The 13,414-nt window shown below is 44.9% G+C and overlaps 3 protein-coding genes across 5 annotated transcripts in view; 1 reads left to right on the plus strand and 2 right to left on the minus strand.

Annotated features, from left to right (window-relative positions):
* Window positions 1-13,414, plus strand: part of arl6ip5a (ADP-ribosylation factor-like 6 interacting protein 5a) — a 467,731-nt gene that overhangs the window by 448,357 nt on the left and 5,960 nt on the right. For both annotated transcript variants that reach the window (XM_084037799.1, XM_084037800.1), the window contains exon 2: window positions 8,562-8,759. In XM_084037799.1, coding sequence (XP_083893925.1) covers window positions 8,581-8,759 — 179 coding nt within the window. In that variant the 5' untranslated portion in view covers window positions 8,562-8,580. The remainder of the gene's footprint in view (window positions 1-8,561; window positions 8,760-13,414) is intronic.
* Window positions 1,952-3,538, minus strand: avpr2b.1 (arginine vasopressin receptor 2b, tandem duplicate, 1). Its single transcript, XM_084026940.1, has 2 exons — window positions 2,678-3,538; window positions 1,952-2,276 (listed from the first exon to the last, which is right to left on the minus strand). The coding sequence occupies exons 1-2, from the start codon at window positions 3,516-3,518 to the stop codon at window positions 2,068-2,070; spliced, it is 1,050 nt and encodes a 349-aa protein (XP_083883066.1). The 5' UTR covers window positions 3,519-3,538; the 3' UTR covers window positions 1,952-2,067.
* Window positions 3,826-8,414, minus strand: trnt1 (tRNA nucleotidyl transferase, CCA-adding, 1). Of its 2 annotated transcripts, none has more exons than XM_084026921.1 (8): window positions 8,333-8,414; window positions 8,023-8,152; window positions 7,583-7,776; window positions 7,013-7,151; window positions 6,747-6,873; window positions 6,448-6,641; window positions 5,229-5,482; window positions 3,826-4,538 (listed from the first exon to the last, which is right to left on the minus strand). In XM_084026921.1, exons 2-8 carry the CDS (start codon window positions 8,150-8,152, stop codon window positions 4,293-4,295), a joined length of 1,284 nt encoding a protein of 427 aa, XP_083883047.1. In that variant the 5' UTR covers window positions 8,333-8,414; the 3' UTR covers window positions 3,826-4,292. The 2 variants fall into 2 exon arrangements, with proteins under 2 accessions (XP_083883047.1, XP_083883048.1); XM_084026922.1 differs by having other exon boundaries at window positions 8,362-8,380.

A 13,414-nucleotide genomic window follows, 5' to 3' on the forward strand; every position in this document is an offset into this window, starting at 1 on the left:
TCACACATTCATGGTCAGTGTATGGATGTTTTTTTAAAAGCATGAGAAGAATGCCCTCTAATTACAATTTTATTCTGAGGTGTGTGTGGGCTGTAATATACAGCTCTTCAGCCTTTACATCTTTAACACTGCAATTACTGTGTAGGTGATGGCTATAGAATAAAGTGGTTTCTACAATCACATGATCGTTTAGTTTAACTATTTTCTTATTCTTCAGTGGCAAAAACACACAAGGTAGAGCTTTTGGGTTAATTGTGGTGCACAGTAAGTCAATGGGCAAACTCAGGTGCTTCTAATGTACATTCTTTGATTATTGTGAAGTTAATTACTAGGTTCCCTCTGAAATTCTCTTTTTCATCCAACTACGTATTTAATTGGTCCCCCATATGTACGACATACTTACACAGTCATTTGCATGCACGCCAAGTTTTACCCTTTTTTTCTTGATTCTTCTTGTTAAATATAATAAGTCTAATAAGATATTAGGACTTCGTGACTCATTTTGCATGGTTTAAATTGAGGAAACTTACAGATGTCATCCTGCAGAAAAAAACAACAATAACTTTTTTTTATTAAAAATTCTCTCAATAGGACAGTGCTGTTGGGAAGAAAGGGAACAGGCACAGATAAAGTCAGTTTATTTGGCAGCACCTCGGAGATCATCCCTCCTTTTTTTATTGAAAAATGTAAACATGTTGTAATATTGATCACTGAGCGTAGTGTTGCATATTGGAAAATATTGAACAAACACAGAACCATCTGTTACTATCAACCAACGACTAACAGATATCTATCATTGTCATACATATAATCATATATACAAATGTTACATTTGATTGAAACTCTTAAATTACACAGCACGTAGATGGATTTCTGAATATGAATAATTTCACAAGACCAACAACAGTTACGTAAACCTCTATCATTGTCATACATATAATCATATATACAAATGTTACATTTGATTGAAACACTTTTAAAATACACAGCACGTAGATGGATTTCTGAATATGAATAATTTCACAAGACCAACAACAGTTACGTAAACCTCTTTGACAAAAAATATTACATGCAATTTGATTTAAGTAATAATTTTAAAGCAAATGTTGGGTCCATTCCATCATTCTTGATAACATATATGTCTTTCTGGAAAAATAACCTGATTGATATTCACCACGCTGGCGGCTCTGTGAGGCTGCACACCAATGCTTTGAGCTAATGTCAGCTAACATGCTGATGATTAGCAGGTATCATATTCACCAGCTTAGTTTTGCATGTCAGCATGCCCTTTTGCTAATCAGCACAAAACACAAACTTCAGCTGAGGCTGATGGGAATGACATTAATTATGTAGGTATTTGGTTATAGACCAAAGAAATGGAAAAATTGACTTGGTGACGCCACAAGTGGAAAAGTGAATGGATCACCAAATGTATTACAAATCATCCTCTGGGGACCACAAATGTCAACAAATGTAATGGTAATCCATCCAAAAGCTGTAAAGACATTAAAAACCAGAAATGTCGACTTCATGTGCATGGTGCTAGAGGGAGAAGTCTGGGCATCAACAAAGCCAGTAGGATTCATCCTCTGGGAACTATGAATGTCTGTACAATTTGTGCCAACTTATTAAGTTAGTGCTAGAGGAAGAGTCAGGGGATCATAACCGTCGACACAATTTGTCTTGTTGGGGACATGAATGTCTTAACATGTAATGTGAATCTATTCAGTTGTAGATAATCTCAGTCTGGACAAACGCCATCTCTAGAAGAACCACACTACTAACATGGCTAAAACAATCTTAAACAATCCTTTCTTTATAGCAATGATCATACTTTCTACCTGAAAGCATTTTATAGATTGTTCATTTAATTTGGTCTCACTGTGATATAGCCTACTACTGTAACTACAAGACATTTATCCTCACTCATTAGAGGATGCCAATACAGGCAATCTTTCTTGCGAGGGATCCATCTTTTTATACCATGTTCAACCCATATGATTTTAGATCATTCTTATCACGCTGATGTGTTCATCTGATCAGTCTGGTTTCAAGCCGTTGGTACTTTCATCTGCAGTCAGACAAACTCTTGAGGCTGATGTACAGGGAGCTGACCATGGTGGCCTCCTCCTGCATGGACTCCTTCAGATCGGGCTCACCCACACACAGCAGGGCCATGAGCGTCTTGGGCAGCTTCCTACTGAACAGCAGGTATATGCAGGGGTTTGCACAGCTGTTCAGACTGGCCAGCAGCATCAAGATGGTGAACATTGCAGCTGCAAACACACGGGAGAAAATTAGGAAAAATGAGCAACTTTGCCTTTAATTCTTATAGAGTGATCTGTTTTACTCAGGAGGACGAATTTAAAATATTTTTAATTTTATTTTGGAGATCAAGTATACTCGGCTAATATTGTACTATTTCAATCATAGTGAATGTGTTGATGGCAGCCTTTCCCATATGTCATTAAATGAAATATAGGCCTTAATTATCGAAAACGGACATCTATTATTGTCTTTGTTGAAGAGGTTTCTTTACCTAAACTCACTCACAGCGAAAATTAATTCCAAAATAAGATGAATTAAAAAGCATGTCATACTATTGCCATCAAAGTACCAAGGATATCAGTGCTAATTGATGATTTTTTGTTTTGTTGTGAGAACCCCGTCGTCTTACTATGAGTGGGCGCCTCAACGTCCCAGACAGACCAGAGCTGCACGGTGAAGAAAGGCGTCCAGCAGATGATGTACCCGAGCACGATGACCACGGTCATCTTCACCGTCTTCACCCTGGCATTGGACAGCCCCGCCACGCCGCTGGCCCTGGACAGCGGACGACCGGCCGCCTCCGCTACGTGGTGCGTCTTCTTGCGGAAGTTAACGCGCACGGTGCGGCAGATGCACACTTGGCACACGGTCACCACGAGAATGGGCAGGACGAAGATCACCAAAGTAGTCCAGGTGACGTAGGCTCTCGGTCCCCACGGCTTGATGAACTGCGCCCAGCAGTCGTACACACCGGGAGCGACCTCCACCCGAGAGAAGATGAAGATCTGCGGGAGGCTGCCGATGAAAGAGACGCACCAGGCGGCGCACACCGACGCGTTCCAGCGCGTCCTGCGCCTCTGGAAAGTCACCATGGGGTTGCAGATGGCTTGGTATCGGTCCATGGTCATCGCTACGATCATGTAAGTGGAGGCAAACATCCCGACCACCTGCAGGTACTTCACCACGCGACACAATATATCTGGCCCGAAGAATCGGTCAGTGATGTCCCACATGAGTTGGGGACAAACCTGGAAGAACGTGACCACCAGATCGGCGACGCACAGGTGGAACACGAAGACGCGCATCCTGGAGAGCTGCTTCCTCTGCTTCCACAGCACCAACAAGAGCCAGGAGTTCAGGATCCCTGCAGTGATGAAGATGATGGACAGAAGAGCTATTTCCACCTGAGCCAAACGCTCATCTCGCGGCTTATCACCAGACAGTGCACCCCCCAAAGTGATGTTACTCATGTTTGCAACGAACCAAGCCATGCTCCCCCCCCCCCCCCCCCCCCCCCAATACAGTAATGAGTTGAACACAGTTATAGAAGCATTCGTAAAAAAAATAATGTAATCAGGCAGAATCCAAACTATTTCATCAAAAGGTAATTCCTTGTAAAAAAAAAAGTGTGGGAGTGCAGTGAATATCCAGTGAGCAACAGGTCTTGAGCCTTTCAGGCTGAGTAGCTGGTGAAGGAGAGCAGAGGGCTTTATAGCCCCTCATCTCTGCAGGGGGGGGAGGAGCAACATATTTCTGACAGCACCAAACAGAGGTGGATAGATATGAACAGATTGTATTTTGCAGTGCATTAACATAAACAAAATAATCATGATGCCGTATTTCCAATAAAAATAGAACCTTTTAAAGGAGATTTTCTTTACAGAAAACATAGTAAATAAATACTGCAGTTAAACAGAGGAGAAACCCAAAAACAACCAAAACCAAACTTCTGCTGTTCAACATGGTTTAAACAATGAAAATAATCAGTTTCTAACATCAGCATTACAGATGCTTTTCCAATAAATTTGCATTGAGCTCTGTCATAACACACATGGTGAAATCAGCAGTCATTGTTCATACGCATTCTCTCGTACTGTGGCACTGGGCTAATTAAGAATTAAACCACATTCATCAGCAGAGATGCACGCCTCTATTATTGTAGTGTCTTTGCAAACAATATGCAGCAGTCCGCTCACTCAATCAATATCTTTGAGTAGGCCAATTACGTCTACTCTTCTCCTCATTTAGGACTTTAAGTGACCGAGGAGCTCATCTTTGTCCATCTGATAACGACTTTTCTTCCAGATGTCGCGCAGCTTCTGTAAGGTGGCACCGATCTCCTTGCCAGTCGTGATCCCCATCCTCCTCAGATCATGACCGCTGACGGGGAAGCGAGGGATGGACCACCTGCCGAGCTCCGCCTGCAGCTTCTCCTCGCCTTGATACTTCAGTAGCTCACACACTTTACTCTGGGAGTCCAGCTCACGACTCTGAGAACAGACAGAGTGGAACATGAAGTACAGCCCCGGAAAACTTGATTTCATATTTTTAAGTATTATCTATAACATGATATAAATGTAATTACATAAGCAACAATAAAAGTTGTTTTTCTTAAAGAGTACATTTGTGACAACTAAGAATACAACCCCCATGACTGTCATGACACTTTGATTACAATATCCCAGAATCCTGATTGGTACATAGAAATGTGTGACAAGTACTTGTAACCAAGAGAAGAGCACAGATAAAAGTAACAGTGTGTAGTTCTAATTAGTTTGTAGTGAAGTGCCACTTTCTTGGTGTACCATCTCATCTTGCCTCATCTAAGTTTTGGCATTTTGTTTAAAATGATTAACAACTAATCGATTATTAATAGTTGTCGATTCATTTTCTGTTGCCGAAATGATCGATAACTCCGATAGTTTCAGCTGTAGTTCAAAGCTTGTGTTCGGACTGAAGTTCATCAATTAGCCAGAAATGTCTTGCAGGTGGTTTTCAAACATTGCTTTAGTGTGGATCGCTCACTGCTTGATGATATATACACACTATGAATAGTCCTGGCTGAAACCAATGACCACATTGTTGTGTTTAGTGTCCCAACTATAAATCTCTCCTTCCCTTTTTATTATAAAACCACTTGAACAAATATCATCTGATCACTGGAGGAAGCCAATACTCACATCGATAATAAAGTCAGTGAAGGGTTTGAGGCTCTCCGGCTCGTCTTTGCTCTTGCAGAGCTCCTGTCTGTATTTGACGAGGAAGAGCGCCAGAGTCTTCTCCTCCTTGGACACCTTCAGCCGGATGTCCATTTTTTCCACCTCCTCTGGGCAGCTGAAGAGAGCAGCCAGGATGGTCATGGGTTTGGGAGAGTGGTCTTTGGCTTTCCGCCACACTTGTTTCATCTTCTCAACATTGCCACCTGGAGGTAAACCTGAGGAAGAACGGTGACAGGAGAGGTGAAGCAGAACTGACTTAAACAACTACAGAAACTAAACAAGACGAAGACAAAATATTACAAATTATTGTTGGTGACGTGCCTACACCATTACTATTCTGGTAGCAGTCTTCTGCGGTTCTTAAATAGCCTGAGAAGAGTTACATAATTCAAGAGTCATTGAATCCTCACAGTCTAATGCTGTTTTACAACCAGAGTTCACAGGACTAGAGAAGTAAAGAGGCATTTAATCCACTTGTCTCAGGGATTTAGAAACAGAACTGTTGAGAGTCGACATCACCGATTCATCTCTGCCTGTACTTTGCAACCATTAGCCCAATCCCAGTGTCCCCTCTGGATCCTGAGCCGGGAACCCTCAAGGACTTAATTGACGTCGCCTGATAAGTGCTTGAGTTTGTGAGGCTACAAGGGTTAAGAATGGGACCGCGTTTTGCTACATATCACGTTTTCAGGACAATGCCAAAACACATCAAATAGAATTGTGGGTTTGAGCCTTTTTAATTTTTACTTTCTTCACAGCCAAGGTGCAATTAAGGGGTTTGTCCCTTAATTGGCTTTCAGGCTCTTCCCGTACAGAGAGGTGATTGCTAGCATTTCTCTGATTTAATGCGTTTTTATGTACCGTGTTCTATCCGTATTAGTGTTGTTTCTTTGTAAATTTAGGGATACCAATGCACCCAATGTCCTCCTTGTTTACCAGGTTTTTGTCAACAAGTAATGAAGTCATAACTACAAATCATGAATTATTTTATTCATGTGCAACCCTTTCTTGGGAATCCTGGTGGCCCTGGGGTTTTTAGGAGGCTGACCACGTGATCACAACATCCCTGACTCAATCCCAGCTGGCGACCATTTTGATGTCATGTCCCTGGCATCTGAGGAGTAAAGAGAGAGGAAGTAGGCTTCCTCTTTTACAATCTTTCCATTGCCTCCCCTCTCACCTATGTACTGGGCCAGTTCCAGACTGTACATCAGCTCCAGCAGATGAGCAGCATGGTTACCAACAACCATCTTCTTTAGTTCCACCCAAATCCTTTCTCCTGATATAGCTGCAAGTCCTCGACCGTTTTCCTGGATAGCAACCAGTGTCTCAGGCTCGTGAGCATCGGGCTCCTGGGACACCCTGCCGTAGAACCTATACCAGATGAAACAGTTGAGGTCAAAGTATTTCCACGTCAAACAAATATAAACAAATATGTTCCTATTTTAACTAAATCGAAAGCTACATGAAGCAGCCCACCTGAAATAGCGCAGTATTCTCAAGTAGTCCTCTTGGATTCTTTGTTCAGCGCTGCCGACAAACCGAACTTTGCGGTTCTGCAGGTCTTCGTATCCTTTGAAATAGTCATATAATGTGCCATCAAGCCCTGTGAGAGGGAAAAGGTCAACAAAGCATAATAAGTGTAATAAATGTACTACAATATGTGACAATGCACCACATGCTGGGCAGGTGTACGATAAAAGCAAACAGAAATTGAATTGATTGGAGCACAAAAACCACAATACCTAAAAACATGGAATTAATGGTGAGGTCTCTCCGCTCAGCGTCTTTCTGCCAGTCAGTGGTGAACTCCACCTCTGCATGACGTCCATCTGTCTGAACATCCACGCGCAACGTGGTCACCTCAAAGTTCTCATTGTGTAGCTATGAAAGATGACCAGTAAACAGAATAAATACAAATACAATTTAAAGGGCTTTACAAATGATTGACACAAACAAACATGTTAAAAAGATGTTTAAAAAAGACTGAGATGGAGAAGAATAGACTAAAGTGCACCAAATTAAGTTGAGATATACAACATAAATTGATGACAAACATGATCAAAGACCATTACGATGATCTTTGTATCACTGCTACAATCTTTCTATAAAATCCCCCCCTAAAATTATGTTTTGATGATTTTCATTTAACATAACTATCTCTGGAGATTGAGTTCAGCTATTCCTGTGCAAAAGTAAAGGACTTCATCTTGCGAATAGTGACGTAGTGTTCACAGCAGCTTCCCAAGCAATGAATGATACATGATTAACACAAGTGTAAGCAGGATACAGCTCCATCCAGGCCAGCCTCTTACTCTTGCTGTAATGGTCCCGTGCTTCTCTCCCTTGTTGTTGATCATCCTGATGCCGGCTTTTTGGAACATGCGCTTCATCTCCTCTGGAGTGGCCGTGGTGGCAAAGTCCACATCTTCAGGCCGCTTCCCAGACAGCAGGTCTCGTACAGCACCTCCAGCAATCCTCAGCTGGTGCTGGTGCTTCTCAAACAGCTCTGGAAAGAAACAAACACACACTTACAGGAGTTAACTCTTTAGAAGAAGTGTGTTCGCGTCTCTTTCTGTACTACATGCTTTGTTGCAGCCAAACAACAACAAACAAACCATTGTACACATTTATATTCAGATGTCAAAGCTCTGGGATGTGTAAACCACAAACTACCTTTACTGCCATGTCTGTCAGTCAGACAAGAAGTCTAGAGGGCAGGTAAATAAAGTGTCAGTTCACAGCTCCACCTCACCTGCTAGTCCATTCAGCCCATCAGAGAACAGAGACCGGAACTCGCTGGTCTTCAGCTGCATCGTGAAGAGACTTCTCCAACAGAAAGCTGCTCTAACAATCACACGAGGTCTCAGTATTCTTCTCCACATCTGTACAAACAACAAGAAAAACGTCGTTAGCTTCACGTTACATGTCTATGCAAGTTATACATGCGACCGTTAGCGGTCCGCGTGCACTCGCCCGTTCACACCGCGGTTCACACGCCGACAGCCCGCGAGCGACAACGACGTGTCCATGAAAAATTAGCACACATAACAAATACAACCCACCGGAGGCGTGAAATAGAAGCTGTTATCACCAGACAGCGCTGTTTTCACTCCATGACATCCCTCTTTCTCGCTCTCTCTGCCATGAAGCCTCGCAGGAAGTGTTTTCGACACCGTGCGGTGGCTGACCAATGGCGTGAGGTTTCATCAGCATCACGAGGCGAACGGCTTCTCGCGAGATTTTAGTTTGTAGCGTTCGGTGACTCTCCTGCCGACGGTACTGTCAGATTAGTGAAGGCAACGGGAGGCAAATGGCTAAAGTGGAGCTGACGCCGCTCAGACCATGGGACGACTTCTACCCCGGCTCGGAAAGATTCGCTAAACCGGATGGCAAAGATCTGGCGAAATGGAACAACAGAGTGGTCAACAACCTGCTGTATTATCAAACTAATTATTTAGCCCTGGCCATCGGTGTTTTCCTCGTAGTTGGGTAAGTTATATACGGAAACTTATGATGACAAGACAGCAGCTGCTGAGTGTGGATTTTGTGGTTCCCAGCTAAATGGTGAACACTTTTCAGGCTCTTTGCACCTTTTCCGGTGTATCGTATCCGTTGTTGTTGCCCTGATAGTGTAAATGTGTGACGTAGTCTACCTTACCCGGATTAAAGATGATGGTGCAGGCAGGATGTAGACTCTGTTTATGTAAAAGTCGAGTTGGATAGAATCTCACAAGAGTGAATGGAGACATGTTGATGCAGTCATGTGTTGCACTGTTATCTACTGTCACTGTGAACTTTTCTTTCTCGACTTTTATCCAATTGGCTCCAGCCCCCCCGCGACCCTGAATACAGGATAAGCGGTAGACAATGGATGGATGGATGGACTTTTATCCAGTGTGTGCCCCCCCATGTAGGAAAGTAATTTGGGACTTAACAAATGACATGATGACATGAGGCCCCTGTGATGCAGTCACGTGGAAGCACAGACCAAAATGGACCAGTGTGAGGTCCTGACTCATATGGTACATGAACCAAAATCAATATATCCATAGAGATGAGATGAGATGAGATGAGATGAGATGAGATTCAACTTTATTGTCATTGTGCAGTGTACAAGTACAGAGACAACGAAATGCAGTTAGCATCCATCCAGAAGTGCAAAACAGCAGTAAAGTGCAGAGTATGTGCAAATGTACACTGTAAAAATAAGAATAAGAGTATTGCAGTGGGGTATGTACAAGTATGTGCAAATATACAGTTTAGGAACAAGTATGGGAGGTGCACTAGATGAGTGCGAGTGCAATATGGCAGAAAACAGTATGAAAAATACACTATAACACTAAGTACGCTGGGTGAGTATGATTACACTATTTACATATGAATATACTATGTCAGTATTATACACTATATATACATTTATTAAGTTAAGGCAGTATGAATACACTAATAAATGGAAAACACTTTAAGAGTATACTAATATGAATATGATTTCCAGTGAACAAGAATGTACATTATGGTCAGAATAAATAGCTAAATAAATAGGGGTGCTATGGGTGGAGTGAGTCCTGCTATCACCGTGGTTTAGAGTTCAACAGTGTGATAGCAGCAGGGAAGAAGCTGTTCCTGAACCTGCTGGTCCGGGAACGGAGAGACCTGAAGCGCCTGCCGGAGGGGAGGAGGGTAAAGAGTCTGTGGTTGGGGTGGGAAGTGTCCTTGGTGATGCAATGAGCCTTCCGCAGGCGTCGCTTGCACTGGATATTGTCTATGGTGGGGAGTGAAGAACCGGTGATGCGTTGGGCAGTTTTCACCACCCTCTGCAGCGATTTCCGGTCCGCAACAGAGCAGTTACCGTACCACACTGAGATGCAGTTGGTGAGGATGCTCTCGATGGTGCAACGGTAGAAGTTCACCAGGATCTGGGGAGACAGGTTGATCTTCTTCAGTCTCCTCAGGAAGAACAGACGCTGGTGAGCCTTCTTGACCAGAGTGGAAGTGTTGAGGTTCCAAGTAAGATCCTCGGAGATGTGGACACCCAGGAATTTAAAGCTGGAGACACGCTCCACCTCCGTCCCGTTGATGCGGACTGGAGTGTGCGTGTCCGGTTTAGTCTTCCTGTAGTCCACAATGATCTCTTTGGTCTTCTTGGTGTTGAGGGCCAGGTTGTTGTCGGCGCACCACGCCGCTAGGTGCTGGACCTCCTCCCTGTAGTCCGCCTCGTCGTTGTTGTGGATGAGGCCAATCACCGTTGTGTCGTCTGCAAACTTGATGATGGAGTTAGAGCCATGTACAGGTGTGCAGTCGAAGGTGAAGAGGGAGTAGAGGAGGGGGCTCAGCACACAGCCCTGTGGAACGCCAGTGTTCAGGGTGAGGGTTGAGGAGATGTGGCCGTTTAGTTTAACAGACTGGGGTCTGTTGGTCAGAAAGTCTAGTATCCAGTTGCACAGGGAGGTGTTGATTCCCAGGTCGCAGAGCTTGGACACCAGTTTGGAGGGGATGATGGTGTTGAATGCTGAACTGAAGTCGATGAACAGCATTCTAACGTAGGAGTTATTATTGTCCAGGTGGGAAAGGGCGAGATGTAGAGCCGTGGAAATGGCATCCTCCGTGCTCCTGTTATGGCGGTAGGCGAATTGGAGGGGGTCCAGTGTGGGGGGGAGGCAGGATTTGAGCTGGGCCAGGACCAGCCGCTCGAAGCACTTCATGATGATGGGGGTGAGTGCAACAGGGCGGTAGTCGTTGAGACTCGCTGCAGTGGAGTGTTTAGGCACCGGCACGATGGAGGTGGTCTTGAAACACGAGGGGACAGCTGCTTGGGCTAGAGACATGTTGAAGATGTTGGTCATGACTCCGGTCAGCTGTCCAGCACAGGCCCTGAGCACACGTCCTGGTATGCCATCGGGACCTGCAGCCTTTCGTGCATTAATCCGGCTCAGTGCAGCACACACATCAGAGGAGGAGAGGATGAGGGGCTGGTGGTCCGCAGGGAGCACAGCCTTGATGGCAACCTCCTGGTTGTCCCTGTCGAATCGAGCATAGAAGCTGTTGAGCTCTTCAGGGAGGGAGGCGTCACTGGTAGGGGGGCTGGAGTTGGTGGTTTTGTAATCCGTGATGGCCTGGATGCCTTGCCACATGCGTCGGGGGTCAGAGTTGCACTTGAAGTGTTCCTCGAGCCTCAGCTTGTAGCCGTGCTTGGCCTTCCTGATGCCCCTCTTCAGGTCAGCCCTGGATGAGCTGTAGGCCTGTGCGTCACCTGATCTGAAAGCGGTGTCGCGTGCCTTCAGCAGAAGGCGGACCTCTTTATTCATCCACGGCTTCTGATTCGGGAATGTTGTGATCTGTTTGAGGGTGGTGATGCTGTTGATGGTGGAGTTGATAAAGTCCATAACTGAGGAGGCGTAAGAGTTGATGTCTGTATGGGAGTCTCGGGTAGCCTTGGTGGCAAACTCACTCCAGTCAGTGTTTTCAAACTGGTGTTGGAGCAGAGAGTCAGCTTCCACAGGCCACACCTTGACTGTCCTCACTGTGGGTTTGATGCGTTTGATGAGGGGGGTGTACTTGGGGAACAGGAACAATGAGAGGTGGTCAGACTGTCCAAGATGGGGGAGGGGGACTGCTTTGTAAGCATTAGTCATGTTGGTGTAAACATGATCCAAAGTCTTGTTACCTCTTGTGGGGCAGGAGACATGTTGGTGGAATTTGGGGAGTACTGTCTTTAAGTTGGAGTGATTGAAATCACCCGCAATAATGAAGGCAGCTTCCGGGTGTAAAGTCTGTTGTTTGCTAATGGCTGTATGAAGGTCCTTCATAGCTAGCTTAGCATTAGCATCAGGGGGGATGTAGGCTGCAGTCACAACAGTAGATGTAAATTCTCTGGGCAGATAGAACGGTCTACACTTAACCATGATGTATTCCAGGTTAGCGGAGCAATGACTCTCGGTAATAGTAGTGTCCGTGCACCATGCTTCGTTCACGTAGATGCACAGACCTCCTCCTCTGGACTTACCGGAGTCATCTGTTGATCTGTCTGCCCGGAAAGTCTGCCGCCCGGGAAGCTGAATAGCGCTGTCCGGAACGCCGCTGTTGAGCCATGTTTCTGTTAAAATCATGACGTTGCAGTCCATAATCCGTTTGCTTGTGGTGATCCGCAGTCGTAGCTCATCCATTTTATTCACCAGGGACCGAACATTGGCGAGGAAGATGCTAGGTAGAGAAAGCCGGTGAGGAGTTAGCTTTAGCTTAGCCTTTAGCCCTCCTCGGGCTCCTCGCCTTTGTTTACGGTCTCGACGCCGCCTGCGAGCCCTTCCGGTCGGCAGGGCTGAGTCGGTGGGATCCGCTGTTCTTTCGATCTCTGGGATGAGCCGTAGATCGCCGAAAAAGTTGCCAGGAAAGTTCGTTCTCAGATCCAAAAGTTCCTGGCGGCTGTATGCAGTATGTGCAAGACTGTTCTGAGTGAACAGACTTGCAATAACTAGGCCAATCACTGTTAATTTGCAGAAACTGGAGAGACGCTGAGCCTCGCGTTGTACACGCGCCGCCATCTTGTCATCTAGGCCTTTAAGTACAAGCACTGACACAGACTGCAGACCTGACTGAAGCAGTCTATTATCTGATAAGGTAGATACAAGGTAGATTCAATCAGATCAGGGAGCACACGGTTACAGCTCTCATCTGGGAAATATCTTGGCTCTAGTTAGCACTTCGTTCCAACTAAAGCCCAGCTTACTAAAAATAGTGGTGCCCTGTCACAGTCTAGCCACCATAATATGTATGATGACATATTGTTGCTATGGCGATGAAGGCCTCATGAGCCTTTTGTCTAGTCAGCTGTTGCTCTGCACAGTTGTGAGAAAATAGCAGTTTAATCAGCTGCCCTGACTCGCTTTATTATTTGAATGAGTCTGTTTTTACAGTATATGGGGCACTAAACCAACAGTTATGAATATTGACACATTTACCATTATTTTCATAAAACCTTTTAAAGATATTATTATAAGCTCAGCTCAGACACATGCAATTGCATGGACCTCCGTTTCCGTGCTAAAAGTGTTCAGTTCTTCACACAACTAGACGTCGACCGCCTAGTTTCAGACCATTTAACACAGCTGCAGGCACTGAGTGCAGATCTCACCTGAGGGTCTTCTGTC

This window comes from Eutrigla gurnardus (genome assembly GCF_963514095.1).
Source record: "Eutrigla gurnardus genome assembly, chromosome: 2".
Classification (NCBI taxonomy): Eukaryota; Metazoa; Chordata; class Actinopteri; order Perciformes; family Triglidae; genus Eutrigla; species Eutrigla gurnardus.